Source organism: Danio rerio, chromosome 4, assembly GCF_049306965.1.
Source record: "Danio rerio strain Tuebingen ecotype United States chromosome 4, GRCz12tu, whole genome shotgun sequence".
In the NCBI taxonomy this organism is placed as follows: domain Eukaryota; kingdom Metazoa; phylum Chordata; class Actinopteri; order Cypriniformes; family Danionidae; genus Danio; species Danio rerio.
Window position 1 is genome coordinate 61,042,155 of NC_133179.1, and position 13,106 is coordinate 61,055,260.

The 13,106-nt window shown below is 43.1% G+C and overlaps 2 protein-coding genes across 3 annotated transcripts in view; both read right to left on the minus strand.

The window, feature by feature from the left end:
- Positions 1–13,106, minus strand: part of LOC101884513 (uncharacterized) — a 195,753-nt gene that overhangs the window by 49,586 nt on the left and 133,061 nt on the right. The gene's annotated exons all lie outside the window — the stretch shown is intronic.
- Positions 569–13,106, minus strand: part of LOC141381845 (tripartite motif-containing protein 16-like) — a 37,919-nt gene continuing 25,381 nt past the window's right edge. The window contains exons 2-5 of one of the 2 annotated variants that reach the window (XR_012402651.1): positions 4,370–4,543; positions 3,216–3,262; positions 1,682–2,962; positions 569–1,139 (exon numbers count right to left, since the gene is read on the minus strand). Coding sequence is in view for 1 of the 2 variants with exons in the window: in XM_073948978.1 (XP_073805079.1) it covers positions 2,433–2,962; positions 3,216–3,262; positions 4,370–4,530 (738 nt within the window). In the remaining variant the exon portion in view is untranslated. Of the gene's footprint in view, positions 2,963–3,215; positions 3,263–4,369; positions 4,544–13,106 lie in introns of both variants that reach the window. The other variant, XM_073948978.1, reaches the window with a different exon arrangement.

A 13,106-nucleotide genomic window follows, 5' to 3' on the forward strand; every position in this document is an offset into this window, starting at 1 on the left:
GTTCTCTCAAGGTTATGTTAAAAAAACCTAAATAAAACCTAGAGGGAACGTTCTGGGAAGGTTATCTGTAGGTTATAAAATAACCATCGAAAATACCCTGCAGAGAACGTTCTGGGAAGGTTATATTTTAGTTACCAAAAAAAATAACCTACAGAAAACGTTCCCAGAACGTTCTTATTTGGTTCCCAACAAAATAACCAAATGGAACCCATATGGGAACGTTAGGGGAAGGTTATGTGTTTGCTGGGTAAAATCTGCAGGAAGGTAGATCTCCAGGAACAGGATTAAGCACCCCTGATATATAGCATACTTTTAAAACAACTGCCAACATTTATCACAATCACATATCCAATAAACACACACACACACACACACGAAGTGCTGCAGTGAAATGTGTTACTCTCTCCTCAATGCTGACCATGCAAAAAAAAAAAAAAAAAACTGAACAGCAAAAAACACACAATAATTATTTAAAATTTTAAATAATTAAAAACTGTCAAATCTCAATAAAAAGTTTAAAATAATTATTAAAAAAAACAAATATAAAATTGGCAACACCGAAAAAACAAAGGATCCAATCTTTTATTGTTATAATTATCTCATGACAACAAACTTTTTTTATTGTTTCTTATATAAATTCATAGATGGAAACACAGCTCTGAAAAATACTTAGCAACAAACTCACAACCTGGGACCGGACAGTGGACCTTTTGTGTGTAGATGGCTATGTGTATCATGTTTTTGTGATTCCCTGTGATGATGCGCACATGTTACCTTACTGAGATGATGGAATTTAATTTTGGCTTAGTTGCCAGAAAGATACATAAAGTATCAAACAAAATTAGGTCAACTCAAGAGTAAGGGGACGCCAGTGAAGCCAAATCAAAGAAATAAATATAACAAAACAATTCTAACTCATAAGCGAAACCCTTACCTCACTAGAACATGAAAAGAAAAAGAAAAGAAAAATCTTCAGCGCCGAGCGCCGTAAACTTACCTATTCTGAACTAAAAACAAAACAAATACATAAGTGGCATTCACTTTCTTACCTGGTGTTTTAAACAATGGATTGACTACGTGTATGTAAGATGGAAGTCGTACGACATCTTCCCTGTCCGCCTCAAGCCTGATTTATACTTCTGCGTCAAACACCGGCGTATGCTACGGCGCTGACGCATAGCCCTTCGCCGTGGCCATCGCCGTCACTGACGTGCACCTCTCAAAAAATGTAACTACACGTCGCAACGACGCGTAGCATAAGCTCTGTGATTGGTCGGCTTGGTAGCGCTGACGAGTCTGGGCGGGACCGAGAGGCGCGCGAATGGCGCGACGCCGCGCGAGCGATTGTTTACAAGTGTGGAGTCCCGTGAAGGAGCTCCGGATGGAAAGTTTTGTTCTGTGTTTACCTCATGGTTAAAGTTGTTGCACGTCCGCCGGTTCCTGCCTCAAAATGAGCAAGTTTGAGTCACTTGTACATCCAGGAAGTGTTCAGAATAGCAAAACAGAAGCGAAGAAACTCGACACAGAGGAACATTTACACCTCACTGCCCACTAGCGTTTCGGAAGTGTTAATGCAGACCAACGGAGACAGCGCGCAGAAGTATAAATGCACAGCCACGCGCGTTGCCTGCGCCGTGAGTTGCGCCGGTCACTTGACGCAGAAGTATAAACCAGGCATTACTCTGAGGACAAAGTCAACTCTCAGTGATCTGTTTTAGGTTTGAGCAGGTAAGAGTTGTGCCAAAGTAACAAACAAACAATCGAATATAAATGTACAGAAATCACAATCTCGTTCAAAAATGGGCAGAAAATATACTAAATAATTTTATCCAAACGAAAGTTAAGCAAAATTAACGAATAACAAAATCATGTCGGCAAAAACACACAAAAACGGGATCAAAGGAAAAGCGCGCTGTCATCCGCTCTCCCTGGCGTCCTTATATGTGACAGCGCCACGTCACCCAATGATGAGTGACTGGTCTCCTGACCAATCAGATTCTGCGAAGGCGGACCTAAAGGACATGACAGGTAGAGATGGGGAGAGAGAAAGAGAGGGATATAGAAAAAGAGAGAGAGAACGGGACGCAAAAATTCCACCAATATACGACAACCGTTACACACGCACACACACACACGCACACACACACACACTTACACACGCACATGCGCGCACACACACACTCACACATACACACTCACACAACACACTCACACACGCGCGCACACACACACACACAACACACTCACACACGCGCACACACACGCACAACACACTCACACACTCACTCACTCACACACACACACACACACGCACACTCACACACACACACACACACGCGCACACTCACACACGGACACACACACACACACACACACACACACTGCTGCTGACTGCTCCTGCAGAGGATTCTGGGTAAATCTCTCGTCAGTCTTCAGCTCAGTTTCACTGATGATCCATAACCAATCCTAAACCCAGGGGAGAGCGGCTCAGTGAATGTGGTCTGGACTGAGTGGATGAGGCTCATTGTGTCTCTATAGATGTTGTAGAAGATCAGAGTTCCTGCACTGTGATCCACAAACACTCCTATTCTACTGCTGAGCGGCTTCACTGGGAGATCAGTGAGTGAGTGATTGTGCCAGAATGAGAAACTGGAGGAAGAGCAGCTCAAACTCCAGGACTGAGCATTATATCCAAACCAACACTCAACACCTCTTCCCTTCCTCCTGATGCTCTTATATGACACTGATATCCACACACCATCTCCACTCCAGTCAATCTCCCAGTAACAGCGTCCACACACACTCTCTCTGCACAACACCTGAGGACAATAATAATCATCAAATCTGTCTGGATGATCAGGATACGGCTGATTCTCTCTCACACTCTTCACCTCTCTGTTCTCCTCAGACAGAATGAGTTGAGTGTTTGCTGTGTTTGGATCCAGAGTGAGGAAACAGACATCTGAACACAAGAACACACACATTTAAAACCACAGCTGTGTGTGTGTGTGCATGCGTGTGTCTGTGTGTGACAGAGGGAGTGTGTGTGAGTATGTCTGCGTGCATGCAGGTGTGTGTGTGAGAGAGGGGGGGAGGGGTGTGTGTGCATGTGATCACTGCTGTGTGTGTGTGAGTGTGTGTTTGTGTGAGAGAGGAAGTGTGTGTGTGTGTCTGATTGTGTGAGTGTGTGCATGTGTGTGTGTGTGTAGTCCTACATTTGTGCGGTCCTGCTGTAATCCTCGTCTCTTCTCCATGATCCAGACTGTAAACACACACAGATTGACATTCAGTCAGAACACAAACATCAGCTTATAACACACACACACACACAATAAGACATGTGGAGTGTGTGCTGAATGCTGGATTGTGATTGGCTGATGTCAGTGCATTAATAACTGCAGTAAAACAACATGAGTGTGTGTGGAGCTGTCAAATCAGCTTCTGAATGACACACAGAGCTTTTAGATCAGATGTGAAAACAGAAAACAGAATGGAAACACAGAAACAGACAGATATAAAGACTGAAGGATTCATTCAATGATCAATTGACAAAAGCGCAGCACAATAATAAAGCAGAATTCAGTGTTAAATGACTTGAAATATGATGGAGATCTTCATCTTCTGTCAAATGCCTCTTCATCATCTCCAAACATTGCTAAGTTGGAGAGCAGTGAATCCAGACCAATCTGCAGTCCTCCTCGCCCTTTGGAAGCTTGGTGGGTTTGTGTTCTGTTTATTGTTCATAATACTTCAGTTATAAAGGATTAGTTTAGGAGTTTTTTGTCATTTGCTTTATTTGAGTTTGTTCAACATGTGATTGTCACTGGACTATATCAGAACCAGCATCACTGTCTGCTGATCACTTTTATTGCCTGATATTTTGTGTTCATGTTAGTTTAGAAGCAGAAAAGAGCCAGATTACAAGATATGTGAAATATTTGCCAGAAACATCTTTGTTATGTCCACATTGTGAATGTAAATTGATATTGTTTATTTTCTTCCTGTTTATAGTTTTACTCCGCTCTTATTAAAGTGTGATAAAGGACATTCTGTGTCTGTGAAGTTAATGAGGGAGAGTTTAACTTGCTGTTAAAGTATACACAGGACGTATTTGGAGAACAGTACACACACATCTCTGACCTCATACTGTACAGTTCTTCAGCAGAAATGTAGAGAACAAGTTTCACTGCTCAACTACAATGCTGAAACTGTACAGTGTTAATATGATATATAATATCACGCTTAATGTGAGAACTGCCCCAGTGCACTGACATATTTAACAGCTTTGATTCATATCTGGACACTAGAAGAGCAGTGAAGTATCAAAGTATCTGTATTCACAATAAAAAGGCAGTGCTGCTCCACATACTTGAGTTTGTCCAGTGTGTAGTTTGGATCCTCCAGTTGTTCAGAGAGCAGCTTGACTCCTGAATCTCCTGGATGATTGTAGCTCAGATCCAGCTCTCTCAGGTGTGAGGGGTTTGAAGTCAGAGCTGAAGACAGAAAACCACAGCCTTCCTCTGTCACCATACAGCCAGACAATCTACAAACACAGCAATAGTCCACATCACACAGTTGGACAATCACACATCTCTTTGTGTTGTGAAGATGCTGACTGCTGTTTCTGCTCATGTCAACAGCAGTGATGAACACACACATCCTGATCAGCTCTCCTTATTGATCGAGCCCTCGCATCAGCAAACACACTCACACTCAACAAGGACTCGACATCATCTGTAGAAGTGTACAGAGCAAAGACATTGTTCATAATACACCACATCAAGCTGTAAAGTCTGCTGTGAGGAGGAAGAAGACACACTTGAGCTCAGAAGATCATCTTCAAGTCATGTATAAAACACAACAGGAAATGAGCTGATTTCATCATTTATATTGGGATTCTGTTGTGGACTAAAACAAAATGAGCTCAGACAAACACAAACCCGCTCTCTTCATGTGTTCATCACCTGACCCACAGTCACATTCACACTGATGGTCCATTAGGGGACTTTTATTTTGTCAGGAGAGAAACACCTGATCAATATTCATGACTGCTGACTCTCCTTCACATTCAGCCTTTACCAGATATTGTTTTAGATGAGCGAGTAATCAGGATTATTTCAGACACTTTATCATGAGACTTTTATTTGTTTTCAAGAAACTGAAACTGCACAAATATGAGAGCAGCTCAAACCTTCAGCAAGACACAAAACAGCTTCACTTTAGTGTTTAACTCTGCTGCTTTCACACTTCCAGATCCACTGTTCTGCTCTGAAACAGGATTAACACTGGTATAATGTTTATTTGTGTTCTTGCTGCGCTTTACTTTCACACGGAAATGTTGAATGTTGACACCCACAGACAGACACAACCTGTTAAAGTTTTCAAACAGTGAACTAAGACTGCAACTATTAGTGAAATCTATATTAAAGGTCTTCAAATATGATTTCAAGAGTTCATACTTAGATATTGCTTGACAGCTGTAAGCAGGTTTGGCATGCTGTCCCGGGAGAGAACCCTGAGCTCGGAGATAGTTGAGCCCAGGGCTCCCGCCAGGTCCATAGAGCATGTGAGGGGAGTACGAGATCAGGTGGTTCTCGAGAGCTCCCCAAATGCATGAAGCTCGGGACAGCAGCCGTGTATTCGAAGAAACTCCCCAAAAGGCTTGAAATGCTATATCCGGCTGCTGGATATAGTTATTTGAAAAAGAAAAGGTAAAGGGGCTCCTTTGGAGCAAAGGGTGAAACAGGTTCCTGCGGGAACCCGAGCAGAGTTGGCTTGGGCTGTGAATACTCCAGCTGGAGTAGAGACTCGGGGAGACCCCTGCGGGGGTCAGAGCCATGGGGTGGGCGGGAATCCTGCTGGAGTCATTATAAGGGAAGGGGAAGGAAGGACTCCGGCTGGAGAGGGGAGTGAAGGGGGGCAGGGGGGGTGGGGACTCCGAAGGAGTAATTTGCTCGAGGAACACTCCTTGCGGAGATAGAGCTGGGAGGTGGCAGCACTATATATAATTATATATTTATATGAAACATATAGATATATAAATATATAATGGGGTAATCTAGGGCCTTGGTGGGGCGTTTTTACTGACTCTTGCGAGAGTCGATGCTCTTGGCTCTCCTGCGGGAGAGAGAGCTGTATGTGCCATCTCCAGCTGGAGTCGGGAAAAGGAATGGTCGGTGAAGCCCCAGCTGGAGGGTGACATGGCAGTTGGGCGATGACCCCTGCAGGGGTCCGGTGCTCGGGATTAACTCCGCGGGAGTTAGAGCTTGAGGGTGACAGCACTATATATAAATATATATTTATATGTGTGTGTGCATATATATATATACACATATATAAATAAATTTAAAAAATAAAAGATAAGTGTGAGAAATAAACAAAAGTAAACATAAATAAAAGCTAGGGCCGGGGAGGGTCGGTGACATGACTCGTGTCACAGCTCGGGGTTGGGGTTGGGTGAGCTATTTAGCTGGCTCCGGTAGGAGTCGGGAAAGATGAGGGGGAGGTGAAGACTCTTACTGGAGGGTGACGGGCGGTATAGGTGCTCTGGGGGTGTTCCTGCGGGAACAGAGCGTGACGGTGACAGCACTATATATAAATTCATATTTATATGCGTGGGTGCATATAGATATAAATTTATATAAATAAAATCAAACAGAGAGAAAAATAAATAGTGCTATACTATATGTCATTATGGAATGACAAGGGGGCCTGGGCAGGGAGAGAACTCCTGCTGGAGTTAGGTGAGTGAAAAGGGGGAGAAGGCTGAGTGCAAATCAGCTGGAAGGAAGAAAGGAAGCTAGATGGCTGGGTCATGCCCGCGCCCTTGGGAGACTGGGTAGTTCCTCTGCCCTCGGGAAGCTGGTATGGTTGGGTCGTATTCTCTCCCTGGACTAGGCCCATGCCCTTGGCCGCTGGGATTACTGCGTCTGCTGGTGAGGGTCCTCTGAGCTTCCCTGAAATGGCTGTGGCTGAGTCAGATATAAGATTTGAAGGCGTCGGGAGACCACCTTCCTAGTGTTTGTATGTGTTGTTACGATAGCCCTTGTGTGCTGCTGTGGTGGCGGCTCCAATTCTGAATGAGTGACTGGATTATGAATCTGGTGGGAAGCCTGAATAGTCCTATGACTTTAAGGTGTTTTGAAACCAAAAATGTTATTGATCGGAATGTGTGGATGTGTTGAGCAGTGAGAAACTGATGAGGTGTTCTGGGGTAACTTAAAATGTATAAATGAATGCTGACGCAAATTGTGTATGCTGTGGTTATGGGATTGTCATCTTAAAAGGAGAGATGGAGTCAGCTGCGGCTCTGCTTCTGATACCAGTTTCTGAAAATAAAGCAAAAAGAGAGTCAGCGATTTCCTATGCAACTAGGAACATGTACAACAGTATTTTTTTTTTCTTTTTTCCAGAATGTATTGACGATATTGCCCGTTAGAAGCGCATCGGCGGCCCTGATAATATACCCCACGGAGGGGGCAGCATCTGTGTAAAAAAGATATACTGAGGGTGAAATTGGATAGCTAATAAATGAATGGCTTCTATTCCAGCGCTTAAGGAAGGAAAGCATAAGCAGGTCGCATGCTTTAAGCTCCACCTGATGATTACAAACCTTTATGAATTTCTTTTCTGTTAAACCAGGAGTCACCAAACATGGTTACGGTGGGCACCAGGTAGCCCACGAGGCTCTCGTGTGTTGCTCACAGGCCTGTTCTAAAAATAGCTCACCATAACGCCACTTACAAGTAAGCTTTCTCTAATATAGAAGTAATCATTTAAAAATGTAAATATTTGCAAAGATAAATAAAATAGTGTTACACATTGATATATTAATTACAGGGTATTTCCTACCCTGTTGAATCATTGTTGGTAACTTTGAGAGAATCATAACATGATCAGTGACTTCACCTGGATGAATATTATTAATTTTTACCAAAACTTAAATTATAATTATAGTAAATTGAGCAATTTGTTATTTGAGAAGTGTTTATCAAACTGGTAGCCCTCCACGTTAATTGGTGCCCGAGAAGTAGCTCTTAGTTTCAGAGGTTGGTGACTCCCGTGTTAAACGCTAAAGACAACATTTTGAAGAAAGCTGAAAACCTGTAACCATTGACTTTCACAGGAAGGAAATAAATACTATGGAAGACAATGCGGCTGTCCGTAGTGCCCAGCCACAATTCATGACACTTCGTATTCTGCCGTGCCGCGGAGCGCTATTTGTATAATTGATAAGTTTATTTTGATAAAGTATGAATGCGTGTGTCTGGTGTGCATTAATCTGCTATTCTCTGTCGTAAGCGCGCCACGTCACCACGCCGTCGGCGCCTCTGGTGCGCGACGCCCTTCGGGCAGAGTTTGTTACGGCCAAGATCGGATTTAGATCATTTCTCTTCTATTCCAGAGATTGATGCTGCGAGATGAAGTAGGTGAGTGACGAAAAGGCATCCCTGCGGGATAATGCGCATGTGTGTTTGATGTTCTAAGATGGAGAGCAGTTTATGCTTAACGTGATATTTCTTCCAGAATATAAAAGGGGACTGATTTGTCGATTTATTCAAGTAGCTTATTAATGCTTGAAATTCTATCACTCCAAATTGATGCTTAAGAATTTTATAGAGTGCTTAAGCCGGAGGTTCTTCCGCGATGAGAATGCAAATATTAGAAAACCGGTCACTAGTTTAGCTGGGGGATATTAGGGAGAGAGAAACAGGAAACTTGTAGATGAATTACGTGCAAACGCCGTAGTTATTGGCGAAAATCCAGCGGATTGTTTTTAAGCATAAATGTGTGGGCTACTTCTGCATCCGAAAGTTAAACGGACTACAAAATATTATTATGACCTCCGATTGCCGGAAATCGGGTGGTGGGTGTAATGTTGATTGCAACCGAGCGTTGCAGCCGTCTAGATTAGAGAGATTGCTTGGTTTATAAAGTGATAATTTAAGCATCTTCATTAGGCAGAATCATGCTGTTAATGCTGAAAAAGGCAGAATTGTGAGGAGATGAAAGAGCCATTATTAGACGTTTTTAGAAACGTTCTAATGCCCATTTCAGTAGGGCTGGTATAAATGTGCTTAACAGGGAATTGCTCTGTGATTTCTGGTTTAGATTTCTGGACGGCTAGTGAGGTTATGGGAAGGGAGCGCTGAGATCGGCTGTGCTCCAGTAGACGAAATCTGGAATGAGAAATTCAGAAAATTAGGTCAGTTACAAACGTAATTCAGTAAAAGCATAAACATATTGACAAAAGTCGACAAGTAATTTCTGTTTTCACTAGGCTTAGCACTTGGCTGACGGCGTATGCACCGCCGCAGTAGCTGCGAGCTTGTATAAATTAGAGGGGAAAAAGCAATGATACGCAAGGTAGAGGGGCGGGGTGCGTAGCCCGTAGGTGGTAAGGATCGCTGAAAGAGGAGGACTGGAGTGTGCACTGGAATCGGGAGCTGCAGGCTGGAAAAGGTGAGGTGGGATTCCCAAGAGTTGCTTTATTGTCCGGGAGATTGGTTTTATCCGTGTTTAGAATTATGATTGCTGCAATATGTCCAAATCCAATATTGCTTTTTAATCCTTTCCTTGATTCTCCAGGGAGGCGGAGAGATTGCGGGTTTAATGTCTGTTTAGGATAGGGGGTGTGGCAGGAGCGTGTTATGTTCTGGGGGTGGCGGTGAAGTTCGCAGTGGATTCGCAAGTTTTTTGGGTTTAATGCAGCGGCTTTGAATTGTGGTCCCGGCGTCTAGGAGTTTGGAGGAGTTCAGTGACAGTCGTTGTTGGATATGAGAGACGCATGATGATGCTGGAGAAGGTACGTAGCAGAGCTGGGGATTGCATTGTGATCTGGCTGGAGTGGATAGGCCTACGGCCTCTTGTTGGAGCCTCGGTCTCGAGCTGACTTTCTTGCTGGGCTGGTTGTTGTTAAGACGGGGCTGGTGTTTCATGGAGCGCGGAGCTTTCTTTCTTGTATGTAGCTGCGCTGATGCTGTTGTGATCTCCGCCGCCGTCGCTGTTGTTGTTGTTTTTGTGATTTTTTGTGGTTGCTGACGATGGTAGTAAAGGTGGTGTAGTATTGTAGTTGAAGAATAGTAGGAGATGTGGAGGATCCGTTTTGTCCGTGAGTAACTTTGGAGGAGCTAGAGCGGACCTGTCGTTTGTTTCTTCGGAAAACGAAGATAAGGGAGTAATGTCTAGCTAGGCTACTTATAGTGGGTTAGGATAGATCTGATTGGCTAACTAATGAGTGTAGGTAGGTGGCCAGCTGCTGTCAATTATATCACGTGCTCCTCTCGAAATTAGTTTAAAAACTAAGTCAATGCAAACGCGCGAATAGACATCCTGAGGCGCGTTACGCGCGAATGGCGTGGAGCGAATGACACGAATTGCGCTGAGCAAATAGCACGATACGCATGAGGCGAATTGAACGTTTGTGCGTTTGAATGTCCGCTGAAGTTCAGATTTTCGAACTCGAGAGATTCGCGCGAAACGCTCAATAAGCGCGTCGAACGCACAAACGTTCAATTCGCCTCACGCGTATCGCGCTATTCGCACCCCGCAATAACCAATCAGGAGCTTGCTGTTGTGGGGGCGTGATTGTGACGTAGAACCTGTTGATGGTGTCCTGGGGGAAATCCTCCAGGCGACACCGACAACAAGTCATCAAACTGGGCTGGGCTCAGTCAGAAGCACAGCTGAAAGCCTCTGTCATCCAGGTTCAGTTTCTAAAGAAGTTTATGAGCTCACAGAACTGGATGCACCTCTGAAAGGATGTAGTGGACTCAGACAGGACCCTAAACGTATCGACGCTGTTTTTCAGTCTCCATAAAGCACATTAACTCTGTTATTTTCTTAATAAAATCCATGTTAGCCATTTAGCTATGAAGCTAGAGTCACCGGGCAGAGAGAAGCCCTGCCCATCACGCGAATACGCGTCGGTTTTGAAGTGAATTTGACACACGATTGAAGCGAGTAAACTCAAATGTTCATGCGGCAATTTACGCGCAAATAGCGCGATTTATCCGTGCATTCCACGTCTGGTGTGAACACAGCATCAGGCAGCAAAGAGCTTTTAAGTTGGTAAAGTTCAAAAGTAAAAAAAAAAACAGGATCATGGAGGTAAAAACGTAGCATAGCCTCATGCTAGCCACACAACACAACAGACGTGCCAGGGGGCGAAAATAGGTAGACAATTTGGCATAAAAAGAAAATAAAGATTCAATTCAGATAAAAGTTCGCGGTGCAGCATGTTTCAGAGCCACAAGATCAAAAAAAAGTTAAGCATGCAATATACATGAACTGCAAAATCAGCATGATCCAGTAGAGAAGCGGCAGCCAGGTTGCGCCAGCGTCCTGTCCCCAAAAGGAAAATCTTAAGAGACTCACTTTATCTTTAGTAGGTGACCACTATTGTCCCTCATTGATGGTAAAATATGCATCCTTTCAGCAAAGCCTGATAATTCAGATAGTCTGACACAGGATACACTGAACTGAGGCCAGTTTTACTTATTAAAACACTCTTTACTTACTGTGAGTGAGATGGAGAAATTGAAACTAGACAAGCCTTGAGGTAACATCAGATGATCAAGACATCACCTTTATAACAATGACTGGAGCAGTTTTATGACAGGTTTGTGATATACCAGCAGAGCATTCATTACATCTTTTCTGTTGATAGAAAATACTTTTCTCCACTCACATACTCTGGTGAAAACATACAGAAGATAGAGCTTGTAGAGTAGAACAATCATGTCTATGAAGAAGAAGTCATTCACTACCAGTAAATGTAAAGAGAGGGGGACACATTTAGTTTTTATTTTATTTTAATAAATCAGTTTATTTTGCAAAAGACCTCTTCAGTTTGGCCAACTCTGAAACAAGTTCTAATAGCAACTCATTTTATACAGCACAGCCTATGTCTAGCCTCATGTAGAGCCAGAATTCGTTTAAATAGGTTCTCATTAAACTGAAGCTCCTCTTATTCTGAACAGATATCATTATTTTCTGTAATAGTTGTAAATATTTTTCTTGTACATTCTGCAGCTCATAGATCTGCTCCACTGACAGAAGCTGCCTTTTTATTTTTCATATGATTATAATCAATGTGCACCAGTACAAAGCGGCTTTTACCACACAATAGGACTTAGATCAGAGGAGAATTGCACTAGTAAAATTAAGAAAGCCAATACTTCAGAAAAAAGTGCAGCTTAACCGACATTAGAAACCACCGGCCAGTTTTCACTTACTTTGGGAAACACTGGTAAACACTACAAAGACCATTAAAATGTGACAAAATACCTGCTTGAAAACCTCACACTAGAGTTGGGGTTGAGTCCACCTTTGTCGAGTCCAAGTCAAGACCGAGTCCTAAACCTGTCGAGTACAAGTCCAAGTCCGAATCCAAAAAGGGTCGAGTCGGACTTGAGTCCGAGTCCCTAACATCCGAGTCCGCCAAGTCCAGACAGTCATAAAACTAATTTATTAATTTTCTTTTGGCTTAGTCCCTTATTTATCAGGGATCGCCACAGCGGAATGAACCGCCCACTAGTCCAGCATATGTTTTACGCAGTGGATGCCCTTCCAGCCGCAACCCATTTACTCTCATTCACACACACACTCACACACCACGCCATTTTAGTAAATTCAATTCCCCTATAGCGCATGTGTTTGGACTGTAGGGAAAACAGGAGTACCCGGTGGAAACCCACACCACTCCTGGCCCAGTCAGGACTCGAACCAGTGACGTTACAGTGCTAAATAATAAAATAAAAATAATAATAAAATTAAATCAAATAAAAATTTTCAAATAACAATTAAACTGTTAAATTAATATTTTAAGATTTTGATACATTTTTACAAAGTGCCTTGTATTTTTTTGTTAGTGTAGTGCATTGATCCTTATGACAGTGTGTATATGGGATCTGTAGTGTTCTGTGTAGCTCCTCACCCTCTACCTCACTCTCACTCAGTCACACAGTCATTCAGTATCTATGTGCGTCGATACTAAGTGAAGCTGCTGTGTGTCTCTTGTGCCCGCTGTTAATAAACACTGATTAGTTTGAACCCTGCTTCTCTAGCAGTTTAATGCAAGTTCTCCGAGTCAACTATGGTGTCAG